We start from the raw sequence: 19187 nt of genomic DNA, 5'->3' as shown, positions 1-19187 counted from the left end.
GAGCCGTAAATGGCACTGAAAGATGAGCATTCACAGCCAAAATTCCCTTTGTAAAAACATAGCATTACAGTTATGCTCGTTTTTTAATATTTTATTAAATGATTATTATACGTAAATACATACATGTACATTGAAAAAACACCTGTTAGGCACAGCATTTTTTATATTAAAAAAAAATAAAAATAAAAAAAAAGAGGATCCAATAGTTTTAAAAAATTGGTGATAAAAATTTATTCGTTTTTGATTTTGCATTAAAAAAAATTTGTTTAAAACAGCTTTCAGACCTAAATCAACAAAGTATATGAGGCATTTGCTTATTGTTTTCTTATATATATATATATATATATATATATATATATATATATGTATATATGTGTGTGTATATATGTATATGTATATATATGTGTGTGTGTATATATATATATATATATATATATATACAGTATATATATATATATATATATATACAGTATATATATATATATATATATATAATATATGTGCGCTTACCATAATTTTCTTACTATAAACTGCAATTTTTTGCCCCATTCTGAACCAGCCACTAAAATCCTTTCAAGTAATACAAAAAAAATTGGAGGGGGGGTATTGCAATGTGATGAATCAAGAATAATTCATTACAAATCCTCTGATTGGATTTATTTTCATCTCATATATACTGTGTAGTGTGTGTACCCTACCCTCCTCATGGTGGACTGGTGGTGGTACAGTGTGTAACGGCATAAATGGCCTGTTGTTCCGGTAAAATATGGGCAGCTAGGTGACGCCGAAACATTAGAGGGTTGTAGAGAGTGGCGTTGAAGGTTCCCTTCAGTAAAGTGTTCATTAGACCTGGACTCAACTACACACAAAGAGAGGACAACAGTGGTTACCGTTCTGTTTACGTGTGACACATCACAAATAACGTGCATGTTTTGCTTCAAAAGTAAAGATATTGTCGTGCCATGTTTTCATACACTCTTTACATTTTACACACTATTATCTCATATTTATATATTTGCTTTTTTTTTTCTATTCATCGATCAAACAGCAAATATTATCTTTCTTGTTATTTTTTTCAGGTTTATTTTTTAATGACAAGGGGAAGTTTAATAGATATTTATTCATTCATATATTATTCCACTTATTTGTTTATTTTAGTTAGTCTACTCAATTCCATATTGTTTGTCTTATTCACTGTCTGTCTGTGGCCTGTGACTCACTTTGGATAAGATATGAACCGGAGCTCTCAGCTTCTTTCCTGTTGCAATGTATTGTAGGCCTGGTGCAGGTGCACAGGGATTTTTTTTTTTTTTTTTTTTTTTTGTGAGCAACACAGGTGCCCTTACAAGGTTAACTTGTTTGCTGGCAGCCTGCCTATTCTCATTGAAAAAACAAAAACTGTATGATTGAGGGAGATCGAACCAAATCTTCTCAATGATATGATCATGTGGTGGGCCGGATCAGGCCATGAGTTCGACATCAGGGAAATCAAGGATAGGGTATGTTCAATAGTAACGTTACGTTAGTCAACAAAAAAGTTTTGCATTGATGCAAGCACTTGTTCATATATAATTCTTAGGTGCTGAATTCCAAATCTGACCTTGATTTTTTTTTTTTTTTTTTTTTGGGGGGGGGGGGGGGGGTTGGGGTCAAAAATACAGTAAAAAAATCATCGAATTCCAACTTGAAAAGTCTACAGAAATGAAACATCACCCGTCCAAAGAGGGTTTTCTCTCTAGAGGAAAAAAACTGATTTCATACCATGAAATCAAAACAATCATATCTCTGGTTTTCAGTCTTTGATTTGCCAAATAAAAACTGGTTGAAATGTCGAAATTCGCACTTTCGAGTAATATTGACACTATGTCAAATAGTTGATTTATTATGGCACTTTAAAGATACCACATGATTGAACAGGCCGTGATCATAGGACTCCTGACTGAAAGCTTGTGTGTGGTCTTGTGACTGTATTGTTACGTTTGATTGGTATCATGGAGTCATGCAATTACCACCTCTCATTGGTGAAATTGGTAGACCCACTGCCGGCATCTCTGACAAAAATAAAGTCGAATGCAAAATGTAGAATTGAGAGGGAAAATGTACCGGCTTCAGTATAGGCCAAACTAGCAGAGTAAGAGTAGCGTTTTTTCTTCACAAATCTACTCAAGTAAAATTAGAAAGTATAGCATGGTAAAACTACTCATAGAAATACATTCTCCTCAAAATGTTGCTCAAGTACAGTAATTTTCGGACTATAAGGCGCACCTGACTATAAGCCGCCACCAGCCAAATTTAAAAAGAAAACGGCATATGTTCATAGATAAGCCGTACTGGACTATAAGCCACAGCTGTCCTCATTGTATTATGGGATATTTACATCAAAAGATATTAACCGCTAACACTATATTTGACAGCGACATAATAAGACTGTCATAAGACCAAATGGACCACCATGAAGCTCTGAACCAATTGGCTGCAAAGCGTCATTGCTTCAAGAAGCTTCATTTGGCCATCACTGCTCCCTTGGAGGAGACAGTCAACCTCTGCTGCCACCTGCTGTCAACACTGTTGTCGTCCAACATGCCTCCTTGCATGCATTGCAGTGCTACAGATGTGAATAACAATCAAAATTCATGTTCTGAGCTAATTATTTCTTCAGTTACTTTCCATTTGCTTCATGAATTGCTAGTTATGGTATTTGGTAATACTTCATTTGACATTGGCGCCGTAAGACTGTCATTAGACCATCATAATTATGACATGACACTGCCATGAGCATTAATAAATACTTATGACAGATGTCATTTTGTGTCATCTGGCAAATTGTCTCACTTTTGAATGGATGTAAAAGATCCAAGCTGGGCATAAATGGAATTAGACATAATTTGCCAGATGACACTTAATGTCATATGCGTTCATTCGGCATGGAAAATGAATGAATGAATGAACAATGCCCATGATAGTGTCATTTCAATATTATGACGGTCTTATGGCAGTCTTATGATGCCACTGTTATAAAAAGTGCTCCCTATTAACTCAATTAAATAAAAAAAATAAGACGCACTAGACTATAAACCACAGGATTCAAAATGAGGGAAAAAAGTAGCGGGTTATAGTCCGATAATTACGGTAAATGTAACGTAAAATGTCAAAAGTAACCACCTCTGCTATCTACACAAAATTACTTTTGCCATAATATTAGGAGAGAAAAGTCTCAAAGGTTTAAGTTCAAGACTATTATATTACTTATTTTTACGTTATGTGAACCGGACATTCGGGGTATGTGGACTTCAACTTTTGGTGGTGTGAACACAAAACAGCATTTTGGCAATGGGCGTAACATGAGCGACGCATTGTTGCGTGACAAAACACAGTCGGTCTGAACGTAGCATAAGAATAATAAAAATGCCCATTGCATGACAACTCAAGCATACAGAAAAAACAGATGGTAGATTTGAAAGAATTTATTTGAAAACAGTTTAAAAAAAAAAAAAAAAAAAAAAGCATGCAACGGAAAAAGGAAAAAAAAAAAGATGTTGGGCAGCTATCAACAGTGACAAATCTGAAACTGTCCTACCCAGGAAGTGCTTAACCAACCATTTCCATTAAAATTCCAAATCTCCCTCCCTCCTCCGCCTCCGCGACCTCCGATGATCATCAGTATCAGCATCATCAGTATGCTAGAAATGCCGCTGCTAGGATTTAGGCACGAGAGGCTGTGGTTCTCAGATCTCCGTCTTGATCCTGATGGGAAAAGGGTTGCGGGTTCAACTCCGGGTCAGCCTCGGAGGGGGTGCGCCGGAGGTGGATGCTTAAGAACCCCTTTGGAAGTGACGGCACCATCAGCATGGCAATGATGAGGAAGATTACAGGATGTTTGGCTAGGTCAGAGAATGGTGTTAGTGGGTCAGAACACCGACGTGTTCGGGAGTCTTTCCCACAACACACACGTGCGCAAACTCGTGATGCTGACAATCTTTAAGTACTTACATTATACAACATTAGAAATCACCGATTTTGTTTAAAGCGTGAGTGTTGGAGTCTTGTGAAGCAAGCTGTCTCCGGTATAAAGAGTGGATTACGTCGCGTGTTCTACCGGGATCCAGCGGTTAAAATTGTGAGAGCTTTTCTGGCTGCACTTTCTAAACATAGGAGCGCACTGGAGTAGTTCTCAGGAAATGCAACCCTTTCAATGCAGTTTTAAAATGTAAAATCAGCCCTTTTTTGCACTCAGTGCAAAAGGTTCTGTAAAGATTATATTAAATATGCTCATTTTCTCGATTTTTGGGGGAGAATGCTGGAAAAATGCTGTGTTTTTAATCCCTCAATGCTATTGACGGAGCTAGACGTCCGGTTCATTTTAACTGGGAGGGGCGATAAACGATGGTTCACTGTAGTTCAGCATCGGTATGGATGAATGTTGTTGTATTTCATGGCATACTCTCCATGATGTGCTAGATTAGCAGCAAGATGAATATCCTACACATGCCTGCTTGGATATTAGCTGCCATTAGGGTCCATTAGAGCTTCTGTAGAATGGCACATCATTTAAAAAAAAAAATTTAAAAAGGAGCACCAGCGATGCAACCTCTTCTGAAGCAGTCTGGCAGCGGAAATCATTAAAAGTCTGAAAAGGCTCGTGTGGAGCCAAAGCATCAGGAGATGTAAACAGAGGAAGGTCTGCACATAATGAGCACTGAAGCCATGTTTGCTTGATTTACATCCTTTCTTTAATTTAGATTTGTTTGTGCTCGACAACAGCCTCCCAACTGCTCTTTGAGTTGTTTTATATTGAAGTCTGGCGCTGTTAAATGAAGCTCAACCAATAAGAGTGATGCTGTACGTGGGGAAAGGTAATCAAGCCCGCGCTCCGCAAGCGGGTGACTTCGGAGCCCCTAAATGAGCTCTATCGGCGGGCTAATACAGCTCAAGCAGACGGCGCTAGCGTATTACAGCCACTTTCATAGACGAGCGCACACGAGCACGCTAATGCCCAAATAGGTACAATTCCCCCTGCGTCGCCATCTGCTCGCCAGCAGTTTGAAACACCTTGTTCAGAAGCGCTCATTCTGCCTCCCGCCTTTACAAGTCCCTGGCACTGCACTTAACTTTGACACCCTATCGTCTGAATGGCCCATAGTGTGGGAAGGTACCCGCAGTCGACAGGCTAATTACTCCGGAAAGGAAACGGCATCTGAAGTTAAATTGAGTCAGCGTGTCTTCACTTCAAAACACCTGTTCCATCTCACGACGACGAGAGCTATGTGCTAGCAGAGGTCTGGCCGATAAATGGTTTTTATGAAATTGACAGGGAGTCGTAGGGGACAACAAAGGAAGGGTGAACTCAAATGCAGTCAAATGGGGAGGCAAGGCAGATGGGCATAGGTGAAAAAAATGTTTATTTTATCCTGGGATCCAAAGAAACAAAGCAGGACAGGGACACAGGAATTGTAAATATAATTTGGACATTGATGTAGCTACAGGATGGTGGGGAGTTTTTTTCTGTTTTATCTAAAAAATAAGTTTTTCCACAGAGAGGACGTCTTCTTTCTTGCTTGGCTATATCCTATCAACTACTTGACCCTTCTCTCCTCTCTCCTAAACATTTCACTTTCCAAACTATCCAAACTCTCACCTGATCGCAACTCTCCTTCAAAAACCCACATTTTGAATGTAGCCAGAGGTGTTGATAGACTGTAGCGAGCTGTCAAACCGTGCAACAAATCTAAACCACTCCCTGAAGCAATCACGTGATACAGCTGGGCAGCGAGGCTTCGGACGTCATAATTTACGGAACCTCCACTAAATGAACCGAGCCTCGGTACGCGCTTCGCGGAGGAGTCCCTTCATTACTCGACACACGCTTCGAAGGCTTTGCACACCTCGTTACATCGGTACCGAAAAGTGTCAAGCGAAATACAAGTAAAAAAAAGTCCAAATATGTTGCAAAAAAAAAAAAAAAAAGCACAAATGCAAATTGCCACAACACAAACGACAATTGCAAATGCTTTGCAAAAGAAAAAAAGCACAAATTCAAACTGCCACAACACGATCCACAATTGCAAAGCACAACTGCAAATTGACAAAACCACGAACCCCAACGGCACACCATGAATCCAAGTGAATCTCAGCACAAATGCAAACTGCTACAACACGATCCCCAATTGCCAAAGCACGATTGCCAATTGGCAAAAGCCCGAACCCTAATTGCCTCAACACGAAAGCAAATGGCTCACAACACAACTGCAAATGGCTCGCAATACGACCGCTAGAAACCACATCACAGATGCAAGAGGACGACCCGGAAGTAGACTAAATTTCATGGAAGTAGAAATGAGGACCGCAATTCCTGCTGCCGTGTAACCACAGGTTATCGCGCCACATCCCCACATGTGCAGAGCTTGAAAACGTAAGTTACAGAAATTTGATCACAAATTCACACTTTGGTATACAATGGGGCAAATAAGTATTTAGTCAATCACTAATTGTGCTCCCACTTGAAAATATTAGAGAGGCCTGTAATCGTCAACATGGGTAAACCTCAACCATGAGAGACAGAATGTGGGAAAAAAAACAAAATCACATTGTTTGATTTTTAAAGAATTTATTTGCAAATCATGATGGAAAATAAGTATCTGGTCAATACCAAAGGTTCATCTCAATAATACTTTGTTATGTACCCTTTGTTGGCAATAACGGAGGCCAAACGTTTTCTGTAACTCTTCACAAGCTTTTCACACACTTTTGCTGGTATTTTGGCCCATTCCTCCATGCAGATCTCTTCTAAAGCAGTGATGTTTTGGGGCTGTTGTTGGGCAACACGGACTTTCAACTTCCTCCACAGATTTTCTATGGGGTTGAGATCTGGAGACTGGCTAGGCCACTCTAGGACCTTGAAATGCTTCTTACGAAGCCACTTCTTTGTTGCCCTGGCTGTGTGTTTGGGATGATTGTCATGCTGAAAGACCCAGCCACTTCTCATCTTCAATGCCCTTGCTGATGGAAGGAGATTTTCACACAAAAACTCTCAATACATGGCCACATTCATTCTTTCCTTTACACAATCCATTGTCCTGGTCCCTTTGCAAAAAAACAGCCCCGAAGCATGATGTTTGCACCCCCTTGCTTCACAGTGGGTATGGTGTTCTTCAGCTGCAATTTACTATTCTTTCTCCTCCAAACACAAGAACCTGTGTTTCCACCAAAAAGTTCAGTTTTGGTTTCATCGGATGCAATTTACTATTCTTCCTCCTCCAAACACGAGAACCTGTGTTTCTACCAAAAAGTTCAATTTTGGTTTCATCTGACCATGACACATTCTCCCAGTCCTCTTCTGGATCATCCAAATTCTCTCTAGCGAACCGCCTGGACGTGTACTGGCTTTAGCAGGGGGACACGTCTGGCAGTGCAGGATTTGAGTCCCTGGCGGCGCATTGTGTTACCGTGGTCCTAGCTCTCTGTGGGTCATTCACTAGCCCCCCCCATGTGGTTCTGGGATTTTTGCTCACCGTTCTTGTTATCATTTTGACGCCACATGGTGAGATCTTGCATGGAGCCCCAGATCAAGGGAGATTATCAGTGGTCTTGCATGTCTTTCATTTTTTAATAATTGCTCCCACAGTTGATTTCTTTATACCAAGCGTTTTACCTATTGCAGATTCAGTCTTCTCAGCCTGGTGCAGGTCTACAATTTTGTCTCTGGTGTCCTTCGACAGCTCTTTGGTCTTGGCCATAGTGGAGTTTGGAGTTTGACTGACTGAGTTTGTGGACAGGTGTCTTTTATACCGATAATGAGTTAAAACAGGTGCCATTAATACAGGTAACGAGTGGAGTCTCGTTAGACCTCGTTAGAAGAAGTTAGACCTCTTTGACAGCCAAAAATCTTGCTTGTTTGTAGCTGACCAAATACTTATTTTCCACTCTAACCTGGAAATAAATCCTTTAAAAATCAAACAATGTGATTTTCGGGGGGGGGGGGGAGTTCCACATTCTATCTCTCATGGTTGAGGTTTACCCATGTTGACAACTACAGGCCTCTCTAATCTTTTCAAGTCGAAGAACTTGCACAATTAGCAGTTGACTAATACTTATTTGCCCCACTGTATATTGCTTTGTGAGCATCTCTACGGTGGCAGCAGCAGGGCGGGAGTTGTAGTCCTTATATCTACTTCCCTGAAATTTAGTCTACTTCCGGGTGATCCTTTTGCATTCTTGCTGTGGCTTTTTGCAGTTGTGTTGCGAACTGTTTGCATTCGTGTCGCGGGCAATTGGGCTTTGTGTTGTGGCAATTGGGGTTCGTGTTGTGGCTATTTGCATTTGTGCTTTGGCAATTTGCAGTCTTGCTTTAGCCAATTTGCATTCGTGCTTTTTTTTCTTTTGCAAAGCATTTGCAATTGGCATTTGTGTTGTGGCAATTCGCATTTGTGATTTTTCAAGTGTTTAGTCTGTGCATTTCACCTGACACTTCTCGGCCAACTTCAGGAAACCAAACAAAGAGGTAATTATTGTGAAACATTTTTTAAATGATTAATTTGAGTTTATGTTATTTTTTTCCAAAAAGGAAAGAGTTTTTCAACAGACTATTCCATGAGATTTTGTTTCTTGGTGTCGTTATTACTTTGGATTTGGAAACTGACAGCACAAATGAGGGAAGAGAAAAACATTCTATTAAAGACAGAAGGTTTGCACTTTATTTATATTGCCTTCGTTTGATATTTAACCTTTTTTTTTCTTTTTTTTTTTCTGTTTTGAAATTTGCCATCTTTTGTTACGATGGTGTCCTTAAAGTTTGTGTGTTCGGGGGGAATTGGGGGGCATTAGTCCAACTCAAAATTGCATGGTAGGTGTAATAATGGGAAGCAAAAGAGTCAAAGGTCATAAATAAGGTCGTAAATATGGCAACGTGTTCCAAAAGAAACACGGTGTATTTAATTTCAGAACATTTTTGTCAGTTTTGTGAACACAACACAGTTTCAATTAGTTATTGTATTTTCTTCTAATCACAGATTTATTTCATTTAACGAAAACGTTTATCTTTTTAAAAATTCTAGTCCTTGGCAATTCATTTTTTTTAAAGGATTATCAAAAAAAAAAAATCTGGGTTAAGTCAATTGACCTTTTGAAAACAAGGCCAATCACACGTCCAAAAGACCGTTGTTAAGGGAGCATGGTCCGACAAACTCTTAGGTGCCCCATTGCCTCATTGATTGATTGGGGGGTTTTGAGATCACCAATTTCCATCAAACTTTATGGAGAAGACGAAAAGGTTCAACATGCTGTGCACTTCCAAAATGGTGAAGCAGTGCGCCCATGCAATATCTAAATCTGACACGAAGTATCAAAGTGTATGTCAGTATGAATTGTTGTTTTTCTTCCCTTTCCTCCAAGCTAAATGTCTCCAAAATAAAAAGCAGACATACGTGTTCTCTTAATGTAAGATTATGTTAACGCCAGAGGCTAACTAGTGAGCTGTCTTGCCTAAAATTCTTTAGTAGAGGCAAGAACATTCACAAAACTGGATATCAAAGTTGTAGTTACTGTGATGGAATACTGTACTCTATGTTACTAGGATGGATTAGATAAACAGATCGAAGAGACAGTAAAAAGTTGTTCATCTTGCCAGAAGATTCGCAACAATCCACCTGCAACCCCACTTCATCCTTGGGATTTTCCTCAGGACCCTTGGCACCGCATTTATATTGACTTTGCGGGCCCTTTTGAAAATCGTAAGTGGCCGGAGGTCGCTATCATGAAAACAACCACATCGGAAAAGGCAATTGAGAAGTTAGGGGGGGTGTTTAGTCGTTTCGGAGCCCCTGCACAACTCCTGTCAGACAACGGGCCCCAATTTGTGTCAAAAGAAATGGTTGAATTCCTGCAAGCCAATGGGGTTCAACAGTCAGCTCCCTATCACCCGGCAACCAACGGCTTGGCAGAGAGGTTTGTGCAGACCTTCAAACATGTTCTCAAAGCATCACAAGGGCAAAGTACACTCACTCCATCAGAGACTACACGAATTTCTCCTCATATAACGAACATCTGTGCATGCAGCTACCAAGGTATCGCCAGCAAGCCTAATGTTTTCTCAAGAAAATTACGAACTGGCATGGATCTTCTGAAACCACCAACCCTGAGCGAGATTGTTCGAATGGATCAACGGAAGCAAGTCAAGTAAAGAGACCTGCATTCCAAGAACCCAGTTTTTGCACCTGGTGACTCTGTTATGGCCCGGAGTTACCAGAGTAAGGAAAAGTGGGCCCCTGCCACCATCATTGCTCAAACTGGGCCTGTTTCCTACACAGTTCAGACAGCTGATGGTGTTTGGCGTCGCCATGTGGATCAGTAGTTGGGAACATCAGACACTACTCCAGAACTGCCTATTGATTGTGATGATGCTAGCAGTGTAATGATACTAGAAATGTCTAGCTCACAGGATGTGCTAAAAATACCAGAAATGTCTAGCTTAACGGATGTGTCAAACCCAAACAATCCTGCTGTAATTGTGTCTGATTCAACCAATGCACAAACGGAACCTGAAACGGTATCGGAACCTGTTTCCACAAGTGGAAAATCGGAAGTGACTGTTGAACGTCGTTATCCTGCACGCGACAGGCGACCGCCTGATAGATTGGATTAATAAGTAATAAGTAATGGGGGAAAAATAGGAGGTATGTTTGTGTTTATTTCGGGCACATGTTATGTAAGGGGGTAGGAGATGTGACATGTTTATGTCACACTGCTGTTGCTATAGTGTGCACTTGCTGTGGGTGTGGTATTACAGTATAAAAGGAATCTGTGATGTTTCGGTGATATATATGCTGAGAAGCACCCTGAATAAAGAAGTGTTGTTCCATTCAAGTCTCTGCCTTACATGTACTTAGATTAAGGAAGTACATAACAAAAGTAAATGTCATTGTTCGGAGTCCGACAGGCTAAGAGTGTGCTAACATAAAGAAATGCTTCCTCTTTTTAGGTAAACATAGTGTCATAATAATCGCCTTGAGCTTATTTTGTTTCAATCTTTCATGTAACATTTTGTGAATGGACACCTTACAAGCCCAACCCTTTGCTTGGCTGTAAGTGTTGAACTTGTATGCTAGCTTGCTACATTTTTTTTTTTTTTTGTTTGTTTTTCAATATAACTCACCACTGCATATTGTAAACCCTTTTGTCTCAATCTGGATGATGGTATTGCTCTAAAATCTCTTAAAAACACTTGGTATACGCCTGCCTGCAATATTGTGCTGTGTGAGTGGCTAAGATTGTCGACTAGCAACCGTAACAAAGCGAGGGCGGAGCTTTTGCGAAAGGTCAATTGAGTTTAAAGCACATACAAGACTTTTCTATAGTGTTCCATGTTTTTCTTTCACTGACTTATTTGATTTCCTTCACAGTGAGAAATGCAATATTGTAAAATAGCCATGAAATCAAACACAAGTCCACATGTATTAGTTGTGCATTACACAACTACAGTATTTTCAGACAGTGAACACAACACAAAGGCAAAATAGAAAACATCACTGATACTATCTGATGCAATGCAAATGAAGAAGTCCATTAGGACGGCCGCTCGGGGACACGCGGTCACAGCGAGGCGAACGTCTGGCGCGTGTGATGATATTTAGAGGCGCTGTTGGAATTCATTCCCACATTTTTTGCGCGGAGGCTTGGGGGTGGAGCGATGCCTGAGCGCCGTGATAACACTCACGTATTAGTGGGGACGTGAACTGTCGTGTTTGCCTTTGATGTTCACCACTCAAAGTCAGTGAGAACCGCCAGCAACGTGCGTTCGCCCGCTCACCCGCGCCGTTTGTCGCCCAAAGTTGTTAGTTCTATGAAAACAACATTGAACAATAGATAAGGCTTTAATAGATTTCATTCAAATTGCAGGCCCGTTAGCAAAAAAATAAATAGGAAGGCATTTCTTTGTAAACTTTTTTTTTTCAAGGTTGACTGCAATAGACATCACATCTATTTTAACATGACAAACGTGTTGTTTTTGTTTCCTTAAAAGTAACAATATGTACAAATTTGACCTATTACCCAGACAACTGAACTTGAGCCGCAAACTTTGTGACTTGCTGCTCAACTTGGACATAAAGTGTATATGACACCTACTCTGAAATCTTAAATAGCATTATCAATGGAATGAAAATCATATATTGAGACGTTTCAACTATATACAACAATTGGGCAAAGTGCAGATGACAAGAAATGCGTCTTTAAATGTGCCGTTTAGCTCACTGCGCCCCATCCTGCTCCTCTTTAGGAAGTAAATTTGCTTTCCCATTTTTCAAGGTATTTCCAGGACTTTTGTTTTTGCAATAATGCCTTCTCCCTCCTTACATACATGCATCTCTCGCTTCTGTTGTTTCGTGTTTCTTCCCGCGGTCAGTACTATCCTTGCGACAACTGCCAGCCAGGCTACTGCAGGTGACATTTCTTGCAAGGCTAGTGGCAGTTGTTACCTCTGTTCGACTTGGGCAACGGCATCTTCAACTCCATATCATAGTAGGGAACATAGTGCCTTCCTTCGTGGCTCGTTTACTGGGTAAGGCTCGGCCCAGTTTCCTCCCCAAGTAATTGTCGAAGTGTAAACAGGTACGTGGACCAGTCAGACTGCTCATTCCTTGGATACTTTATTAAGCCGCCAAACAGAGGTGGATGCATCCACCCACCACATCAACTTGTTCTGAAATGCCCACAACCTGCTTTCTCTCTCTTTTCTCGTTCTCCATTCTTCTACGTTCATTAAATTATGTAACACCAGTTCTACTTAGAAAGAATGGCAGCCATTGGAGGTGCCTGTGACACAGTGTTCAGTTAGAAGCAGAGTCAGTGGAAAGTTTTTTTTTTAATGGAGAATTATGGGAAATAGTAATGCAGGGGGACAGAGGTAAGACTTGACAGTATGACCTGATGGACCACAGAAAAGCATAATATGGTAGTTTTATTTTGTTACATGGTAGGAAATATGTTTTCTCGACTAAAGGACACTCTTGCTCTTTGGACAGGTGATGTTTCATTTTTGTAGATCTTTCTTGTCCGAATTGAATGATTTTTAGGTGATTTTTTGGGGGGCCAAATATGGTCACGTAATGAGCCATGGTAAAATATAATATTGACAACAGTTTATATAGTTAACGTGTTCATTAGAATTTTTTTTTTTTTTTTTAAAGATCAGACATTGTAAGCCGATACTTACAATGTCACTTGTTATTTGAGATGTCTTTTCTATGAATACTTTTTTATTTGTACTTGAGTAAATTTTATGGATGACTACATTGAGTTTTACCTGAGTAATAATGTTTTTGAAGTAACGCTACTCTTACTTGAGTACATTTTTGGCTACTCTGGCCATCTCTAATCAATTTTTACAATAAGTTCCATGTCCAAAGTTACTCACTCCACTCCTCAATATTTTTAAACTTTAATCACTATGTGTTTATTTTGTTCCATCTTTTTGGTTTGTTTCTTTTTTAAGTAAAACACAGAGGATTGTGTTTTTAAAAATTGTCAAGAAGGTCAATTTTAGTGTTGTGCCACCTTCTTGAATTTGCAGGTTTTGGGAGAAAGATGGAAAATGAATAAAAATGATGACTCCTTAGCTGATGAAATACTGCCCACTCAAATGCAAAGCATGTTCATGTGCTTATATTCATACCTATTCTAAATCTGTATATGAAGTGTACCTGGTAAGCAGCAGGTCCTGGATTGGTGTTGGTGGTGTCTTTGAAGCGCTCATCCCTGGAGGTCATCAAAGCCATTGAAGTGGAGCATCTCACACTTGGGTTGTATTCACCTGGACCTAGTCAACCAAAAATTGCAGCGTTTTATCATAACATTCCATATTTTTAGCAAAGGTTGGTAGAGAAGCCAAAGATTTTACTTAATTAAGAGTAGCATTATGTACATCAATGTTACTCAAGTAAAAGTAGCTATCCAAAAAATTGGCTCAAGTACAAGTGAAAAAGTATTCAGTGAAAAGAATTCTCAAGTCACGTGTAACATTGTGAGTAACTGCTTACAATGTCCGATTTTTTTTTCTCTCAGCAGATCATCTATATGAATTGTTACTATTACACTGTACTATATAACCTAGTACATGAATTTTTTTTTTTTTTTTTTTAAGTCAAAAATCATCAAAACGAGCACCTGCTAGTAAAGAAAAAATTTACTACCATGAAATGAAAATAATCATATCTCCAGTTTTCCGTGGTTTATCTGTGCCAAAAAAAAAAAAATACTGGAAGAAAGGTTGAAGTCCACGCTTTCGAGTGAAAAGGTTTCTTTTTTTACACAAGCTTATGTTCAGTTATTTGACGGTATTGTTATGTCTGAATGGTATAGCAGAGTCATGTGATTATTGTTGCGATGACTCCTTGGTGAAACTAGTACAGCCACTGTGGGCATATGTGGCAAAAATTAAAGCAAATCTAATACAGTGGTACAGCGAAATATGACTTTAATTCATTCCAGGACCTGGGTTGTAAGTCGAAATGCTCGTATGTCGAGCAGGATTTTCCTATAAGAATATTTTATAGTTCAATTAATTCGTTCCACTTTCCAAAAAACCTGCGGTAAATCCTTCATAAACACTGCAGGTACAATTACACATAGAAAAACAAATAAACTATCAATACAAAGCATCATAATAATAATAATCTAAAAAATCCGTTTCTAATGTGGCGGTTGTGTTTTGCATGCCGTTCCTTAACAGACAGAGAGAGTGAGAGAGGTGCAAAAGAGTTTTTATTTTACTTTCACTTTTCGTTTTCTGTTGTCGTTAGCATCGACTACGGCGGACAGTAGAAGTGTTGTGTTGCACAAGTTCTGAAATAAATGATTTAAAAACCTGACAAAGTTGGCAACTCCCATGCCGATGTTACAATAATAATAATTGTCACCTTAACCTGTAAAGACTGGCGAACGTAGGTCAGAGGAGGACTGTCAAGATCATAGATCAAGTTCCATCATTTCCATCTTAACTTCAATGGTAAGTGTCACCTTTTTCCTTTTTTTTTTAATCTCCTGCACTAACCTTCTTGGGACCTGTGTTGATTTCTCAAGAAAATCCGCCGTGCTGCCATCTTGCAGAAAAACAATGAAATTGCGACATCGTATTTAGAGCATGTCGTCATATTGCGAGACAAATAACAAGACAAATTTTACGTCGGATGTTGAAAGGAGCCCAAAATAGCTGTGTAAGAGTACTGTTTCTTCTTCAAAAGTCTACTTAAGTAAAGTAAAAAGTATGACATGGTAAAAGTACTCTTAAAAGTATTGTCCTTTTTTTTCTCAAAAAGTTACCTAAGTCTATTAACGGATTAAATATAATGCGGTACTACCTACCTCTGATTTTTAGCAGTAAAAGTTAAATGAACCTGACATAGAATGTGAAACCTTTTGACAAACACAATCCAAATTTAAAAGGTAAAGACCAACTCAAAACAACACACACATTGGAATACAGTATGTTAATTGCAGCAACATATGGCATCCTGCGCACCGTGTTTTTATAGTTAGTTTTCTTTAGGATGATGAAGAATATAATGCTCCCTAATGGTCCGTACACTGCGGACCTATTCATATATGCAAATTCAGTAATGGGGAAAATGATTGCGCACGTGCGCGTGGCCGAGCGCATTTCAAAGCGGGAGTGTCAGAAACAGCGCAGCAAACAGTGCAAATCTATTTATATGCAAATTGGAATTTGGTTAAACTGTTGGTGGTGCCTCATGGGTTGAGTCCCGTGGTGAAAAGGGCCAAGTCATAAATTATCCAACTAAGTCAGGAATCTATTCATTTTGAAACAACATTTTCTTCATTGAGACTGTAATTGAAGTCAATATTAGCTCAGAGGCCCGCCGAGATGGACGGCTAATTGGAGGACCAGGGCTGCTACTCTCGCTTTTGCTTCTAGATTGATCAAAGAGTTTCAACCAGCGATTTGTAGCTCACTTGGTGCGCGGACTTGCACTTTCAAAATTCAAGCATCTGTCTGTGGCAAGGAAAAGTAGGAAGTCCGATAACACTCTGACACATGCTGCTTTGACTTCACGGGAAACCAAAGGCTGTGGGGAAATGAGTACCGGAGATTGCCACTGGGGGCAGGATTTAAAACAGCAATTAAAGATTGACGCTCCTTGTTAAATCATTGTCTGCCACAGATGACACAGACATCCAATCTATTTTAACCAGAAAGGGGCAAATGAGGGATGGGGTGGGGTGGGGTGTGGTGTGGTGGGTGGATGGATGGATGGATGGATGGATGGATGGATGGATGGATGGATGGATGGATGGATGGATGGATGGATGGATGGATGGATGGATGGATGGATGGATGGATGGATGGATGGATGGATGGATGGATGGATGGAGTGTAAAACCTGGTCCGTTGTTCACACGACCTAGAAATGAAGTATTTCGTGGAGCAGCTGACAGGAAACTGCATTGTCGTCGTCTGGCTTCTTTATTCCGAGCGACGCAGTGTCCACCGGCACCCTCCGGTGTCCCACTTATATGGTAAGCATTGGGTGGCGGGGAATCCTGGGAATGGTAGAAATGCAAATGGACTGTAAAATACTCTAACAATTACCTCATTAACTGCCATAGACGTTTTTTTTTAGACGTTCACCTCCCTAACAATTAGTTAGGGAGGTACTTGTACTGAATGATTACTTTTCAGTGACATTGACAGTGATGGCCGTCCAATCCACTTGAACTTGGAGGGGCAGACGACAATCATTTTGACTGGTTGGATCAGATGTCTACTCTATGTAAGTGTGGTCACTGAGGAGATACAGGTTAAAATCTCTCTTGGATTAACTTTATGTATATTCATAATTTTCAATATTTACACAAATTGATATTAACCGTTAGCATACTATTTGACAGCTGTGTCATAAGACCGTTATAACCATGACATGACACTGTCATGAGCATTAATGAATGCTTATGTCATTAAGTGTCATCTGGCAAATTTTGTCACTAACTCCGTTCATGTCCAGCAAGCATTCATTAATGCCAATGACAGTGTCATGTGATAATTATGACGGTCTTATGACAGTCTTACAATGCCGTTGTCAAATGAAGTGTTACCTATTAACCCAAATAAATCAACAAATAAGCCGCACTGGAATATAAGCCGCAGATTTCAAAATGAGGGGAAAAAAGTACCGGTTTATAGTCCGAAAATTACAGTATACGGTGTGTATATATACAGTATATTATATTTATACAGTACTTGAATATGTACTTGAACTTAAATTCCATTAACTTAAAGCTTACTTAAGCTTACTTAAATTTCGTAGATTTTGGTGAAAGCTTGCAGTTTTCCATCAAGGTTGACTTGAAATCACAAGTTCGGCTAACTTTTGGGGGCTGCAATTCCAACTACTAGACAGAAAACAAAGTGTGTCAAATCTTTATATGTTGCTAATGGATTTTTAATCATTTAAATGTACTGTAAGTATTGTTCCAAACAACTGTGTTTCGTTAGTTGAACCCAAAATATTGCGGTTCCCTTCCTCATTCTTAATCAGAGGTGGGTAGAAAAGCCCAAAAAAATACTCAAGTAAGAGTAGCATTACTATAAATTTTACTACATACGATAAACTATAAATACAAGTAATAAAGTATTCGATGAAAAGAATACTCAAGTAATGAGTAACTGCTCATAAAGTCAGACTTTTTTTTTTTTTTTAAGCAATGGTATTTTTTTTCCACAGCACACTGTCATCTATATGAATTGTTATTATTATACTGTACCAGAGGCGGACTGGGACTGAAAAGCAGCCCTGGACTTTGACTCAGCCCAGCCCACAAGAATCGCTATACGAAGGGAAACACAGACCGGGTCTGGGAGCATGCCCCCCCCGGGAAGAATTTTTTTTTTTTTTTACATTTTATTGTAAAATGCACCAATTTCGTGCACTTTGAGAGAAAAATTAAGAAAATGTGTCTAGACTGTGACTGTTTGACTTGGGGCGCTCAAAGTACTGCAAGGCTGAACTGGAGTTGGATTCATTTTCTGTACTAGCTCTATGATCAACCTGAATAAACAAATGAAAGAATTTATTTTTCAAAGCAAGTTTTACGTATCCAATTGATTATAATATATCTCTATACTGTATATCTCGGTCTATAAAATGACTTCATTGTTTATGCCATAATTCAGTGGTCTCCAAACTATTCCACATAGGGCCACGGCGGGCGCAGGATTTCATTCCAACAAAACAAGACAACACCTCTCCACCAATCTGGTGTCTTACAAGTGTAATCAGTTGATTGCAGTCAGGTGCTGCTTGTTTTAGCAGAAACTTCATTGGTTAAACTGTCGGTACTCGATCAGTTGAAACAAAAACCAGGCCCCACAGCGGCCCTTGAGGACCGTTTTGGAGACCCCTTCCCTAATTAATCTTGCCATACAAATAATAAATTTCAATGAAAATACAATAAACATTTCAAGACAAATCCTGTATACATAACCTTCATTGGAAAGTATTAACCAGAAAACAAAACAATCTATAAATGATTAAAAATATATATCATATCAGTTTAACTACCTAGACTTTAAAGTGAAACCATTCATTTTATTAATATTTTGTTATATTTCTTCTGAATTAATATTGCTATGCTGCGTGTGCATACATTGTTTTACGGCTAAAATATTTTTTCTTAGGAGAGGGATAGTAGGACTAGCATACTGTAACTTGACACGATTGCAAACGGGTACATCGACTAGCTGGCACTAACCCTTTAATTGTCATTTATTTCATTTAAAATGTAGCTACCTGGTGGATAACAACTGCCAGTATACCGAGCAAGTAACCCTCTTCATCCCAATTTACTTGCCCTGCTCTTGTCTGGGGAACTTCCACCAGCTTATCATTACCCCCTCCCTCTTCTTTTCTCTCTCCCTGCACCAGCTGCACGTCAGAGCGGCTGCCGCTCCCTCTCACCATCGCCGGGAGCTGGGCTGTTGTTACCCGACGTGGCCGTTGCAGCCAGACTGCTGCTTGCGAAAATATTTGTCCATTTATGACATTTTAATGCTTCACTCTCCAGTTTCTTTAATTTTTTCTCCCTAACCTTCTCCGCGCCACCCTGCTCTTTTCTGTTTTTTGCAACCACCATCCATATTGTGCATTAACGCTCGTCGCTATTTTTGCTTCCACAAGGAAGGA

The 19187-nt window shown here is 39.5% G+C and overlaps 1 protein-coding gene across 1 annotated transcript in view; it reads right to left on the bottom strand.

Moving 5' to 3' along the window:
* Window positions 1-703: 703 nt before the first annotated feature.
* stpg2 (sperm-tail PG-rich repeat containing 2) overlaps window positions 704-19187 on the bottom strand; it is a 98019-nt gene continuing 79535 nt past the window's right edge. The window contains exons 11-13 of the mRNA XM_057832201.1: window positions 16389-16548; window positions 13692-13807; window positions 704-859 (exon numbers count right to left, since the gene is read on the bottom strand). Of these exons, the coding sequence (XP_057688184.1) occupies window positions 704-859; window positions 13692-13807; window positions 16389-16548 (432 nt within the window). The remainder of the gene's footprint in view (window positions 860-13691; window positions 13808-16388; window positions 16549-19187) is intronic.

This window comes from Corythoichthys intestinalis, chromosome 3 (genome assembly GCF_030265065.1).
Source record: "Corythoichthys intestinalis isolate RoL2023-P3 chromosome 3, ASM3026506v1, whole genome shotgun sequence".
NCBI lineage: Eukaryota > Metazoa > Chordata > Actinopteri > Syngnathiformes > Syngnathidae > Corythoichthys > Corythoichthys intestinalis.
The sequence above is the reverse complement of the archived record's forward strand: the minus strand, read 5'-3'. Positions and strand labels throughout refer to the sequence as shown.